The following is a 13,863-nucleotide window of genomic DNA, read 5'->3' as shown; positions in this document are numbered from 1 at the left end:
ATAGCCAGGGGTATCACAGCCCCCTCCCCTATAGCCGGGGCACAGCTATACCCCAGCCCCTATAGCCAGGCCTCCCCGGCCCCTGCTGCAGGCGGTGGCCCCGTCCCGTCCCCCCCGTCCCGCCCGGGCCGGGCCCTCCCCGGGGGAGGGCGCTCGGGGGCCGCGGTCCCGCCGGCAGCGACCGCCATGTTTCCCGGCAGCCCGCCCTGCCCGCCGACCGCCTGAGCCTCCCGGCGGCCGGCCCGGCCCGGCCCGGCCCGGCGGCCGCCCGCCTCCGCCGCCGGTGAGTGGGGCCCGCCGCGGCCCAGCGGCCCGGCCCGGCCCGGCCCGGCCCTGCCCACCGCCGCGCAGGCCGCAAAGCCTCGGCCTCGATTTCCACCGCGGGCGGGGAGCGGGGCGCGGGGCCCGGCCGCGGCGGGGGCGGGGGGGGGGGCACGGGGAGACGAACCCCCCGGGGCAACGGCGGCCTTCGACCGGGTAGAGGCTGGGGCGGCTCGGCCAGAGGGTGACGGGGTGGGCGGGTGGCCTGCGGCTTTCCCTGGCCAAGGGGTGCGTTACCCGGCTCGCGCCGGCCTGCCCGGGATGCAGGGGCAGAGCAGCGGGAGAGGGAGCGGTTCGGTTTCCCCCGCGGTTCTTCTTTTCAGCTGGTTTTGCGGTAAAGCCGTGTGCCGCTTGGCTCCCACTGCAGGTCGCCCCTGGGCTGCTGGCTAAGGCTGCTTCCTCGGGGAGAGCTGAACTCGTCCGAAGTCACAGCAGTCGTCGCCTGCTTTCTCCAGGGACACCTAAAATCAGAAGCAACTCCTGCAAATTTGTCCGTGCATGGCAGTGGTTACCCATCCGGTTACCTCCACGGGGATTCAGCCTGCCAGACCTGCTCCCAGCAGGTCCGGTGCAGAGGAGGCTCCTTTGGCTGCTGGTGGTGAAGGAGAGGTCTCTTTGGGCTGGGAAGGACTCCTGGTCTGGTAATGGGACTGCTGGTCTGACCTCTGCTAAGGGAGCCCGAGTGCAGAGCGGGGATTCCTATCACCCAGCTGAGGACAAGGAGGAGTAAACCAGAGCTGATCCATTTCCATTCCACAGGAGCGCTCCTGGGAGGGTAATTATTTCATGTTCCCCTTGTTTTATTCCCTCAGCGGAGCAAGTTTTGTAGGAGCATGAAAGAAAGTAGCAGAGTTAGCTGTGAAATGGTGGATACTTCATGCATCTGCCATGCTGGGAGAAGGAGATCGCTGCTGGGGACTGCCAGTAGCAACGCTAGCTGGAGCCACCCACACTGCTGTGGTCCCACAAACGTTCTCTCCTGTTGTCCTCCGCCAGAGCTGGGCTGGCTGTGGCCCCGTTGTTTGCACACATCCGAATTGGTGTTTGTTGTTGCCAGGAGTTATTGCTTATGGTTCGGGTTTAAAGGGGTGCGGTGCAGTTTGGCCGTGTAAATGCTACACGACGTGTGGCTGGAAGGGGCCAGTTCCTGGGTTTGGAGGTAACTGCGTGCGATCCAGAGACAAATTATTAACATTCATTTTAAAAGTAGGTTTCGCTGTGTCTGCTGTTTCCCCCAGGAAGGTGTTCCAGAACTGCATCTTGCTGCTGGAAAGAAACCTTAGCCCTATTTCCAGCCTAACTATGCTAACGTTCCCCTTATGCACCAGCACGTGTCGGGAAATACATGAGTATGTCAGAACTGAGAGGCGATGGGTTCTTTTTGCGTCACTTACATCATCTTCCTGAGAACTAAAAAAGTAAAACAGGCTTGAAATGAAAACAAACGCCGCTCAGCGCCCAGTGTAACTTGCTCGGCTGGACGCGGGCCGTTTCAGTGGCGGTCTTTGTTTCGGTGTTTGCAGGAGTTGTTAGTTGTGCTACGATGGCGCTTCTTGTTGCCATTGGAGAGTGGATCACTCAGGCCTGACGTGCTTGTCTTTCACCAGGAGTTGAGGGAGCCTCATGCGAGGAGGGAGTACTGGGAGCTGGTTCCCGGCGGCTTTTCAGCCCGGCTTTGGGCAGCCTCCTGGCAGCTGAGCTCTGGATGGCTGAAGGCCCCAGGACCTGGATCCTGTGGCTGCTTATGAGCTTCTGGGTTATTCCGTGGTCGAGGGACTTGAATCGTGGTGGTGTGCACATGGAGGAACCGGACTCTCTTGGGATCCTTTGTGCTCCTTCCTGATCAGCTGCAGCGCACAATGAGCGAGCGCGCCGGCCCTCACAGCTGTCTCATTTTTATTCCTGTTTGTAGCTTGGCGCCTTGGAGGAGAGAGGATGGCTCAGGAGACAAACCAAACCCAGGTGCCTCTGCTGTGTACCACAGGCTGTGGGTTTTATGGCAGTCCCCGGACCAACGGGATGTGCTCCGTTTGCTATAAGGAGTTTCTACAGAGACAGCAGAGCAGTGACCGGATAAGCCCTGCAGGTAGAGGAGTTTTGTCTGAGAAATCTGTCTTAAATGGGTACCTGAATGGAAACTTTGTTAAGCAGCTGGGATGGAGCATGGTGGGATAGAGCACGGTACTGGTACCGCCCACCAGCAGATTTACTCCTTCCTAGAAAACTCCTGTCTTTTCCTTTTCGCATACCCCCAATCAAAGACCCGAGCCTCTGAGCGCTGCTGTTCCCTGGAAGCGGGTCAGTTGTTTTCTTCCCCGTCCCAGCTGTTTGGCGAAACCCCATCCCAGTCAGCACCTTCCAGTAAACTGTAAAACTTCACTTGCTCTGACAGTGGCCCAGGTTTTTAGCTATTACCTGCTCCCTGAGTTACGTGCTGGCTGCTGGGAACCACGACAGATTTCTGAAGTGAAATTTTATTTGGGAAGAATTTGGCCTTTTGGGTTTGTATGGTTTTCTTATCTTAACAGCGTTGACAATCAAAAGCAATGATGTAGGAGGTTTGTTTCCTGCAGCTAAACATAGGTGACATATCCCCGAGCTGGGAGGCAGCTAGGTGCACAGAAAGGATGCTTTTGCCACCATTAGCAGGATTTTCTTTTGCTGAGAGTTTGTGCAAATGCCCCATGTACAGACGTTGCAATACTGGTAAGAAACGCCTTCTAGAGATCTTCTGCAGTTTTGTTCCTGCGTGTAATAATAGCTTTCCTTGAATTACCCACCCAAAATATGTACTAGGAGCACAGCTCTTCCTGACAAAGGGTTTTTCTAAAGACCCAGACTTAGATCCTCAGCTGCCATAAACGAACACGTTTCTATTGAAGCCAGTTGCTTTCTGCAGGTGAGCATCTAGTTCTTACAGCTTGGAGAAGTTGCAGAGTAATGTTGGGTTCAAGGTATGTTGGTAAATGAGCACGTTTATACTGGTAGGAGAATATTTATGCTGATGTGGAGTTTGCATTGCAGTGCTGAGGAAGAGAAGGGGAATCAAAGGGAGATGGGAGTGTCATGGGTGACTGAAGCCTGATTTTAGCAAGTGTTAAAAAACCCACACGGTACTGGAAGGCATTCAGCACGTAACTCCTGCGAATAAACCCTCGTCCCTCAAAAGGGAGCTCGCAGATCCTGAGGAGCTGAACAGATCTCCATAAACGAGGCCTGCAGTTCTCAGGAAGCCCAGCAGCCGATTTCAAAGGGGTGTTATGATCCTGATACAGGGACTCATTCCTGATCTAATGTAAGAATAGCTGCACTGGGTCACAGTGAGGTCCATCCAGCCCTGATGCGTTGTCCCCACAGAGCCCTGTGCACAAATTTGGAGGGGAGAGTCTAACAGTAGGGGATCTGGGAGGGATCCCAACAGGGGTGCGCCCTCCCAGCTCCTGGTAGGGAGCAAGAGGTTGAAGCCTGCTGAAAGTGCTCATCCTGCTTTCTCCTTGGCTGTCAAGCACTTGAGGAACTTGGTGACATCTTTAAGAGTTTACCAAGACTGTGATCTTGTTTCGTAGCACCCAGTGGTCCCAACAGCAGCCCCATGGCTTCAGATTCCATTGCAGGGCAGCGTGCAGAGGGAGACTCCACGCCTGAGGATGCAACAGCCAGGTAGGGGCGTAGTCTACGGGGGGTGCAGATCTACAGCCGTGCTAAAAACCAGCTCTGGGACCCAAGGCATAGGCTGTCATCCTGTGTATGGCCAAGGGGATCTGTAAAGTGGGCTGGATCAGACGCTGTTCATCGTGACCCTGGTTTATCTGGAAGATTGAGCTGTCCCTGATGATGGTGACTGATGCATAGTCAGGTACTGAAGGGTCATTAGTAAATTAAAACCTGTAGTAAACTAAGTGGTGTCCTGGTTCTCTGGGAGCCAGCGCACCTTGCCTGTCACTAGCTGTGTTAAACGGTTTGGTTTCAACTCAGTCCTAAGTGAAAGCACCTGGTGATGATCCAGTCTGGAAGCTGGGACAGCAGGATTAGGGACCTCGGTCATGTGTGATAGGAAGGAAGTACGTACGGCATTGAGCTCTGCCGTGGCGTTACAGTCCTGACTCGTAACTCTTTCCCTGTCCCTGGGCTTGTTTGGATGGGCTGTTGCCTTGGCTTTGAGATACAGTTGGGTGGAAGAGGAAACTCTGATCATTACAGATTTATTCCACGTGTGTCTATAAAGAACTTTGGTCCCAAATCTCGAGGGGAATTGGCCTGCTGTACCTGAGCTACCTCTGAGTGTAATGAAATTAACTTTATGGGCTGAAGATCTCTCCCACATAACTGTTCATCAAAAGAAAGTGCTTGTGTTTGCTCTGTGGTTTATTTGTTTGTTTGTTGCAAATGCTCCCAGTGCTCAGACTCCTGTGACCCATCAGATGACGGCCATGAGCATATCCAGAGAAGAAAACAACAGCGAGGCAGAGGAATTCATCAAGACAGAAGAAGCCCCATCAGCATCTTCCTCATCAGGTAGACTAATTGGTTTGGCCTTTGCCCAAGTTGTTACCTCCCATCAGGAAAGGTACCCCTAGCAAGAGAGCTAAGGAGAAAACAGTTTGTCTGTTCCTGAAGCAGGGAGGAGAGAAAACGCTGTGCCTGAGAGCAGGCTGATAGAGATTGCTTTGTGGGCTGAGGGCTGAGTAGCTGCCAGCCCTCGACTCGCTGGCAGGAGGATAATCTTCCATGACGCCTATCCTAGTGAATGGCAGAAAGCCCGGAGCGTCCCACAGCCTGCTGCACGGCTGCTGTTGGCTACAGTTCCCTGCCATCTCTCGAGGGAGGAAAGGGGACGGATCCAGGGGAGGCTTGGGAGAGAGGAGACGTGTTTGTGACGGTGCCCAGGGGCAGCTGCTGGCCTGAGTTGTCATCCGGTGTGAGGGGAGGCAGACCTGCCCCTCAGAGCGGGGGGTTAACGCTGTTGCTTTGTTTGCAAAGTTGGTACCTTGAAGCGATAGAGGAGCGCGGGGGTCGCTGCCCGGCGGGTACGTTCTCCAGCTGATGAGTTACAGGGTGAGCTGCCGTGTTGCACTGGAGCTGTAACCAAGTGCCGCTGCATTGGAGACCCCCTCCTTTAGTTCAGCTGACAGTTTGCTTCATTCAAAGCTAAAAAAACCCCAAGAGTTATTGGCTGCACAAGAGGCAGGCCCTAGTCACCTCATGTGACACTGCGGTTCGGGTTTGGTAATCCCTTGCCTGCAAGCCCAGGAGACAGTTTACAACAGGCAGGTGAGAGACTGTTTGGTGAAAGAGAGGTTTGGAAGAGCCTGCCCCTTTCTTGTGATCAGGTGGTTTTTAGAAAGTTGTTGAGGGTCAGATCCACAAAGCTATCTCTGCCTCTGTCTCCTTAGCCTGATTTTCAGAGCAGCCAGCACTGCAGGTGTGTATCTGCTAGCGGTTGGAGCTCCTCCCTCCTGTTGACTTCTCTAACCTGCTTAGGTACTGTAGGAAATCCTGCTAAGCGTCTGTGACCTTTAACAATCTGGCTTTCAGAGCTCAGTTTTCCTTTTGGTAGATTAGAGACAGTGATGAGTATCTGTGTAAAGCATTCTGAGACCTACATATGAGGAACACTTACATAAGAGTCAGCAAAAATAATTACTAGTACTTACAAGGGGTTAACTTTTTTTTTTTCCTGCCAAGATTAACTCTAGGCTCAGCTGTGCAGTTGAGTTACTGTACATCAGCTAAGTGGCAGTGACTGTCCAGACACGTGGTTAACCCACGGCGAGCACCAGGTAATTCTACTTAGTATTCCCTTTTCTCAGCAGGAGCTCAACGGCATTGCGTTGCCTTGCGGATGCCTTAGCTAATATCTCGTTGGTGTTTCTGAGCCTGGGACTTGAGGAATTTGAAACAGAGAGAAAACAGGAGGTTGAGTGAGGTGTAGATCTCTGTGGGACAAGGCAAATCTCAGTTTGGGGTGTGTCGGCCAGGGCAACGTGCACACAGAGGTGTCTGGCACGGGATCGGTAGGGCCTGAAGCAGCTCCTGTAGTAAACCAAACGCGTTGCTTGGTTTATCAAGAACGGTGGCAGAACTCTTGCCTCTGTTTCAGCTGCCCTGCTCGAAATCCCCCAGAACAGCGCTGAGGGCAAGACAGCTTCAGAAAAACCGAAACAGAAGAAGAATCGCTGCTTCACCTGCCGGAAGAAGATAGGGCTAACCGGTAAGACCTGGCTGTGGGAAAACTCGCCTGTGGCCTAAGCAGTCCGGTTTCATAGCCCTGCGAGCGGATCGGCGTGCGCCGTGCTGCTGCCTGGGTTCAGAGGGTCGGCGTGGGCCTGCGGTTGGAGGTGACTCCTCCGAAAAGTCCTTTACATCCACCAGGCGCGGTGCTGCAGGGGAGGTGGGAGGGGAGCTCCGGCCTGCGAGCGGCGCTGTCGAGGCAGGAGCCTGGGGAATCTGCCACTCGCTGCCAGGGTCCCTGCCAGCCCTTGGGTGGGGGATTGCAGAACTGGATGCAGCAGCGCCTCTCGGGGTGGTTCGGCCGCTTGCCAAAAGCTGCTCGTAGAAGCAAAGGCAGCGCTCGCTGTGGATCGAATTCCGCTCCTGTTCAAGTCAGGGGTAAAGCTTTCATCATAGTGACACGAACTGAGTTAGACCCCAACTGAAAATCCCACTCCAAGACTCATCCCCCTTGTTAATGCTACTTGACTTCCACCGTTAGCTTCCCGAGAGCAGGGTGGCGCTCGGCCTTCGGCCTGTAAAGCTGAAGAGAGAGGTGCTGAGATGGCGTCAGGTGGCTGGTATCATTGGGAAAACTGCCCCTGGAAAGCGAAGCAATGAATTTGGCTGTGGTTTGTTAATAAAAACATCGTTCCCCTAAATTGACTCTGGCATTTAGTGTTTCCCTGGAAAAAGTTAACTCCAGAGCCGTGCGGGCCACGCTGTTCTCGCAGAGCGCTCGCCTCTTCAGCCTCCTCAGTGCGTTCAGCAGCCAGGGGCTGCACGCGCGCTTGTGTTCTCCTCCGTGGCAGCTGCTTGGGCAGAGTCTTGCCCAGCGCCTGGCACTGTGGAACCTGAGCTTGCTTGGAGATTCGAGGACGCTGCCCTAGAATAAATGTGGGTTTATATGCCGGAGATGGGCAAAGTGCTCTGTGCCCAGCCTTCAGATCTGCAGGGAGGGTTGTTTTCCTGGATGAGTGTTTCCTTAAGAGCGTCAAACTCTGAGAAGTTTCCTCTGCTTTAGGAATCGGCTCACAGAGAACCGTGAATTCAGGGCATTTAGGATGAAAGGAGTTTTCTCAGATAGGAGTAAGCTGGCACCTTGTAGCAAGGTGTTCATGGTCTTTCCAGGCTGTAGTTGGAAAGACGTGGAAGGGAAGAGCGTGATTCACTGGCAGTGCGATGGGGAGCTGAGCTGCTCTTCTGCAGCAAACCCTCTCCCTGCCTCGGTTTCCCACTGTGCTGTGCTAACAGTAGCACTTCTGAACAGCATTGTCCCCAGGTGAAGTGTCTAAATTACGAATTTCGAAGCCTAAATAGCTCGAGAGTGATCCTAACGAGGTGAAGGTTTTGCTGCTTGCTGGCTTACTGCTGGTCAGCCCAGATGCTGCTGCGTGACGCCTGGGGAGCCAGGCTGGCTTGGAGGGCTCGGCTCCAGCTCAGGCTGCCTGCTCGCTGCCTGGGGAGCCTGGTCTGGATTAGCAATCTGGCACTCTGCAGTCCCTGGCCTGTCCCTTGTCCCCGGGGAGCACAGAGAGCAGCTGCTCTGGGAGTGTTTCCCATCGCTGTGACAGCTGGGGCTGCCCAGAGCACGCGTGCGCTCACGGGAGCTGCAAAGCCAGAGGAAAGCAAAGAGCCACCTGTGGTCTTCCCCCACACCGAGACTCCCTTTCCCCTGCTGGGGACAGCGGCCCCCCTCCCTCGTCTGACCCTCTCCCTGCATCAGTGGAGTTTCCTGGCCTGGCAGGAAAGAGCCGCCTTCCTGTCTGGCTGGACGGGGACTGACGTGGCTTTGTGTGTCTCTGCTCTTCCTCCCTTCAGGCTTCGACTGCCGCTGCGGGAACCTGTTCTGTGCCATTCACCGGTACTCCGACATGCACGCCTGCCCCTACGACTACAAGGCAGAAGCTGCCGAGAAGATCCGTAAGGAGAATCCCATCGTTATCGCTGAGAAGATCCAGAAGTTGTGAAAGGGGCTGAGAAGCTCAAACTGCAGCCAGGCGGCCTGGTGCTCCTCCCCTTCCTCCCAGCCTTCCTTCTCTTCCTCCCAGCCCCATCTGAGGTGCAACGGGGATCCAGCAGCACACACAAACCAGCACCTGGACACGGGGACTCCTCGCAACTCCCTTCCTGCCCGTCCAGCAGCCGCAGCTCAGCTGATCCGTTCTCAACCAGCTTCCCAAAGGAAAGGGACCGTCCTGCCCCGCTGCTCCTGTGCTGAGACCTTCGGCCTTGTCTTCCACCGGGGCGGTTTGCGCGGCGGGGGCAGCAGGGCTCTGCCGGGCGGCCTTTCCCTTCAGCCGACGGCTCTGAGTCCTGCGAACCGCCCGGGACTCAGGGCTGGAGCTCGTGAGCAGCCGCTGGTCTTTGTTCTCCCTCTGCCCCACTGTCTCTTTGTGGCTGATGTAAAACCGGGAGCTGGGCGATCCCGGCAGCGAGGCTGCCTTCTGCTTCCCGAGAGGTGTTTGGTCTTAGATGCAGACAAGAGGATTCTGTAGTTTTAACACCCCAAATACCCCTCCCCTCCATTCAAGACGCTGTTGTTGAAGCACCGGGATGGTTAAGCCGCAGAGTACCGGCACAGTGAGGTTATTTTGTGGCTTGAGGTGCCGGAGACACGCTCCAACCGTGGGTCAGGACCTTTAGGAAAGCCCCGCTCGCTGCCTCATGCCTCTCGCCACGGGGAGGGAGCCAGCCTGCCGGGTCTGCTGCGGCCGGGGCCGTGGCTGGGCTGCCGGACACCCTCGCACCAGCCCCCTGTGCTTCAACACCCCTGAACAACCACTGACCACTTCCCCGGCGAGGTTTGTTGTAACACAGCGGCACCTGCGCTCTCCCCTCCCCTCTGCTCCCTGCCTTCTGCCTTACACGATTCTTTCTCATCAGGGTTGTGCACAAAGCTCAGATCGCCCAACCTCCGCTTCCTTTCCTGACCCTGCACGCAGGCGGACGGTGGGGACCCTTCCTGCCCCGTGGACTGTGGTGGTCCTCAGCGAGAGCCTTCCTCCCCTGTGAGCACGTTGGCTTGGGGAGCGCACCCAGCTGCCTCGCTCTGCTGCCTCGCGGCTTGTCCAGGCAGGGCCAGATCTCCAGGAGATGTTCCAAAAGCCGGGCAGAGGGATCTGGGGCACAGGGAAAGACACGTGGAGGGCTGCAGGGCATGTGAAAAGTCGTGAGGAGGGTCCTGGGGTGCCCAGAAGCAGAGGCGGAGCCCCTTGGAAGGCCCTGGGGAGCAGGGAGAGGCACTTGGAGGGCTCTGGGCCCGCTGAAAGACTCGTAGAGTTCTCAGGGGCCAGTGGAAGACTGTGGGTGGGCTCTGAGGCGCAAGGGAAGGCAAAAGGGGAGCTTTGGGGTCACGTGAACAGCCTCAGAGGACTTGAGCACCCCGAAAGGCACATGGGGTGCTCTGGGGCGCACACACAGATGTGGAAGGCTTTGGGGTGCAGGGAACGCCTAGCGCTGGGCTCGGTAGCGCTCCAGAATAAACACGTGGAGGGCCGTGGGGCTGGTAGGAAGGAAAACGCAGGGCTTGGGTGCACAGGGGGCTCCTGGGGCGCACGGAAAGCCACCACTGCACCACGTAGGGTCTGCACCCGCACCGGGGCGAGGGGCTCCCCTCCCTGGGAACACCAGGAGCGAGGCTGCGGCCACAGGGCTCCGGGCGGTCTCGGAAGGGGAGAAGCCCAGATGAGTCCCAGGGGAAGAGCAGCAGCCTCTGCCCTGCTTCTGGCCGTCCCACGCTTGGGAAGCGTTTCCCTTGGCATCGGCTCCAACAAGGGCGTCGGGGAGCGGAGCTGCAGGGGCCGAACCAGCAGCCGGGAGGAATCACGGCAGCTCCTTCCAAGCGCCGGTTTCCTCCTCTGCTTATGGCAGTTCTGCCCCAGTGATTGTGGGGGGATCATTCCAAAAGTTTCGTTTCCCCTGATTTCAGCCAAAGCGGTGTGCGCCCTGCAGCAGCCACCGGTGTTGCCGGGAGGGTTCAGTCCTCCAAAAATGATGGAAATCCCCCGCCAGTGTGGAGCAGAGGCGAGGCTGGCTCTTGCCAGCCTTTCCCTCAGATATTTTTTTGCTTCTGGGTAAAATCGGTGTCGTGTCCGGAGCACGCGAGCGGCGGCACGTTTTAGTGCTAGGGCGCACCTGGGCCGTCAGCGCGGTGCGAGGCGAGGGGTTTCACCCTTGAGGTTTTGGCTGAGAAGGAGCCGTCGCTCTCAGGGCGGAGAAGGCGGGGAAGAGGTGAGAAATGGCCACCAGCCCTCGCCTCCCGTTCGCACGAAGGTCGCGAGCCCCTGGGGAGGGGAAGCCGCTCCCGTGGAGGCAACAGGAAAACCCGCGCGGCAGAAGGGCGGCCGCCTGCTTCACCACCCCTTGTTTGTTCCCTTTTATTTTCCTTCCTCTTCGTGAGTGTAAATATTAATACAGTCTAGTTTGCTTGGATGCTCTGGGTGGTTTGTTATTGACGCGCTGGCTCGGCCCTGGGCTCTTCTAGGGTGGCTGCAGGACTCCCTGCCTCAGTTTCCCCACGGATAACAACCCTGCCCGGTGCCAGTGGCAGCTGGGATCACCGCGTTCCCAGTTTCTCTTCCCTCCACCCGGGTACCCAAGGCTGCGTCCTGGGGCTCTCTCCCGTATCCTCAGGCCCTGCAGGACCAAAGTCCCCCTTGGCCCCCAGAGGTGCGGGGGGGGGCTTTGGGCCCGGGCCTAAGGTCCCACCCGGGTCCTAGGCCCGGGCCCAAACCCCCTCCCCTCCCCACATCCATTTTGATCGAGTTTGGGAGGGGGAAGTAGCGTGGCCACAGCCGGACTCATTGTGTGTCCCCGCCGTGTCCCTCGGCAGCCATGACGGGAGAGCAGCGGGGGGGGGGGGGGGGGGGGGGGGGGGAAGTAAGGCCGCGCCGTTCCCTAGGCAACCAGGAGGGGAAGATGGCGTCACTTCCGGGCGGGGCGAAGGCGGGGCGAGGCAGGCCGCTGTGCAGCGCCGCCCCCGCCTCGGAGGCCCGCAGCGGCCGCCGGTCCCTACGGCAGCCCCGAGTGCGGGGGGGGGGGGGGGGCGGGCGGGGGGTCCTGGACCGGACCGGGCCGCGGCGGAGCATGTCCAGGTACCGGGGACACACACACACACACACACACACACGGGTGTGCCTCGGCCGGGGGGGGGGGGGGGGGGCAGGAGTGGGTGCTGGGGGCGCACACGGGTCGGGGGAGGGGGGCTACACCGGTCAGTGTGTTTGGGGGGGGTCCACAGCGGTCGGGGGGGGGGGGGGCACAGCGGTCAGCGTGTGGGTGGGGGGAGGCCCCCAGCAGTGAGGAGCGGGGCCGCAGGTCAGTGTGTGTGTGGCGGGCCCACACCGCTCAGTGGGGGAGTGTGGGGGGCTCGCAGCGATCGTGGAGGGGTCCCACAGCTCTCGGTGTGTGGTTAGGGGGGGGGGGGGCCCACAGCCCCCCACCAGTCAGTAGGGGGAGTGAGGCCCACAGCAGTGCGGAGGGGGTCCACACCGGTCAGTGTGTGTGCGTGGGAGGCCTACAGCAGCCGGGGGGGGGGGGGGGGCCCACAGCGGTCATTGCGGGGGTGGGGGGGTCCCATGCCTGTCAGTGGGGTGGGGGCATCCCCCCAGTGCGGGGGTCCCACCCGAATCAGTGACTGTGGGTCCAACTGCTGCTGGGGGGAGGCCCACAGCAGTCAGTGGGGGAGGCCACGCTGTTCAGTGGGGGGGGGGGCAGGCCCCCCCCCCCCCCCCCCCCGCCAGCCAGTGGAGGGGGGACACCCACACCGATCAGTGTGTGTGGGGAGGGGGGTCCTGTGCCTGTTGGGGTGGGGGGGCACCCGCTGGTCAGCGGGGGAGAGTCCCACACGGGTTACTCTCTTTGTGGGGGGAGGGGTGTCCCACAGCAATCGGTGGGGGAGGGAGACCCACAGCAGTCGGGGGGAGGGCACACAGATCGGGGTATGTGTGGGCCCCCCATCCATACCAGTGGGAGCTGAGAGGCCAAAACCAGTCCGTGTATGTGGGGTGAGGGGGGTCCTACGCCTGTCAGTGGAGGGGGGAGGCCCACACAGGTCAGTGTGTGTGTGTAGGGGGGGAGCACCCACCGCTCCGGGAGGGGGGGTCCCACCCGGCTCAGTGTGTGTGAGTGTCCCACTCAAGTGGGTGCAGTGTGGATGCCCCCGCTCTGGTTGGGGGCTGAGTGTTGGGGGGGGGCGGGGGGGTGTCAGTGCGTGTGTGCCGTGGGGATCTGGCCCCCACGCTGGCGTGGGGTGAGTGGATCAGGGTGGGGGGGATCCAGCCCCCGTCCTGGCTGCGGGGCGAGGGCAGGCAGGGCTGCCCACCCGCGGGTGTGCGTGTCCCCAGCCGGTGCCGGGGTTCGGCCTGGCGCGAGCGTGACACACGGCCCAAGCGTGACACACGGCCCAAGCGTGACACACGGCCCAAGCGTGACACACGGCGTGTGCGCCGCAGGCAGCCGCCTGCCTCTGCCTGCGTGGACCCACGCCTCGACGTGCCCGTGCAGGCATGCGGCCGCCGGACACCCTCGTCCGCCGCGGTCCCACCGGGTGCCAAACCCGAGGCAGGGACAGGGCTGCTGTGTGCTGGATGCGACGCCAGCCCCGGCACCGCGGTGTGTGGCCACCAGCCCGAGGGGGACCCAAATTCAACCCCGGCCCCCGAAACGCAGGGCCTGCAGCAGGGCTGGGGCATGGGCATCCCTTCGCTTCGAATCTTTCCGCACATTTTGTCACCACATGCCTTCCCCTCCCGGCTGGGCTGGAGGCCTCCCCCCTCCACCCTTTCCTCCCCTTTCCCAGCCCTTCTGAAGCAGATGGAGCGAATTCCTCGGGGTGTGGGCTGGTTTGACATTCCTCAGCGCAAGCCTGTGCCCAAACTTGCAGAAAATAGTTGCTTTTTTTTTTTTTTTTTTCCTTTTCTTTCCTTTCTCCCCCCTCCCCTTTTTCTTCAGGAGCTTGGCGCTCCCACCGCACGCCTGTGCCGGCGTCCAGGGGGTTCCTGGCGGGGCTGTGTCCTTTGTGCCACCAACCGTGTGGCTGTCGTGGGAGTGTGTGTGTGTGTGTACATGTGCCATCCTGCGCCCGCCGTCCTCGCCCCCCCCAGCGTGGGCCTGTGCGTGGGGGTTGCGGCACTGAGCGTGGGGGCGCGTGGGCTGGGAGCTGTTGAAGGGAGTTTGGTTTTGGGGGGGGGGGGGGTGCGTGGGCTCAGTGCGAGCGCGGGGGCTGCGAGCAGCGGGTGTGCGCTCGGTGTGAGTGGCGGGGGGGGACAGACGGCGTGCCCCTCGGGGAGGGGAGGGGGTGCGGTGCGTGGGTTTGCCGGGGAGGTGCGT

The 13,863-nt window shown here is 59.5% G+C and overlaps 1 protein-coding gene across 1 annotated transcript; it reads left to right on the top strand.

Moving 5' to 3' along the window:
- The first annotated feature begins 261 nt into the window (after positions 1 to 261).
- LOC104353809 (AN1-type zinc finger protein 5-like) lies at positions 262 to 9,204 on the top strand. The gene is made up of 7 exons (XM_086477350.1): positions 262 to 283; positions 689 to 1,096; positions 2,234 to 2,407; positions 3,888 to 3,981; positions 4,718 to 4,836; positions 6,422 to 6,532; positions 8,353 to 9,204. Exons 3-7 carry the CDS (start codon positions 2,257 to 2,259, stop codon positions 8,499 to 8,501), a joined length of 624 nt encoding a protein of 207 aa, XP_086333476.1. The 5' UTR covers positions 262 to 283; positions 689 to 1,096; positions 2,234 to 2,256; the 3' UTR covers positions 8,502 to 9,204.
- The last annotated feature ends 4,659 nt before the right edge of the window (positions 9,205 to 13,863 follow it).

This window comes from Leptosomus discolor, chromosome 24, assembly GCF_034619465.1.
Source record: "Leptosomus discolor isolate bLepDis1 chromosome 24, bLepDis1.hap2, whole genome shotgun sequence".
In the NCBI taxonomy this organism is placed as follows: domain Eukaryota; kingdom Metazoa; phylum Chordata; class Aves; order Leptosomiformes; family Leptosomidae; genus Leptosomus; species Leptosomus discolor.
The sequence above is the reverse complement of the archived record's forward strand: the minus strand, read 5'-3'. Positions and strand labels throughout refer to the sequence as shown.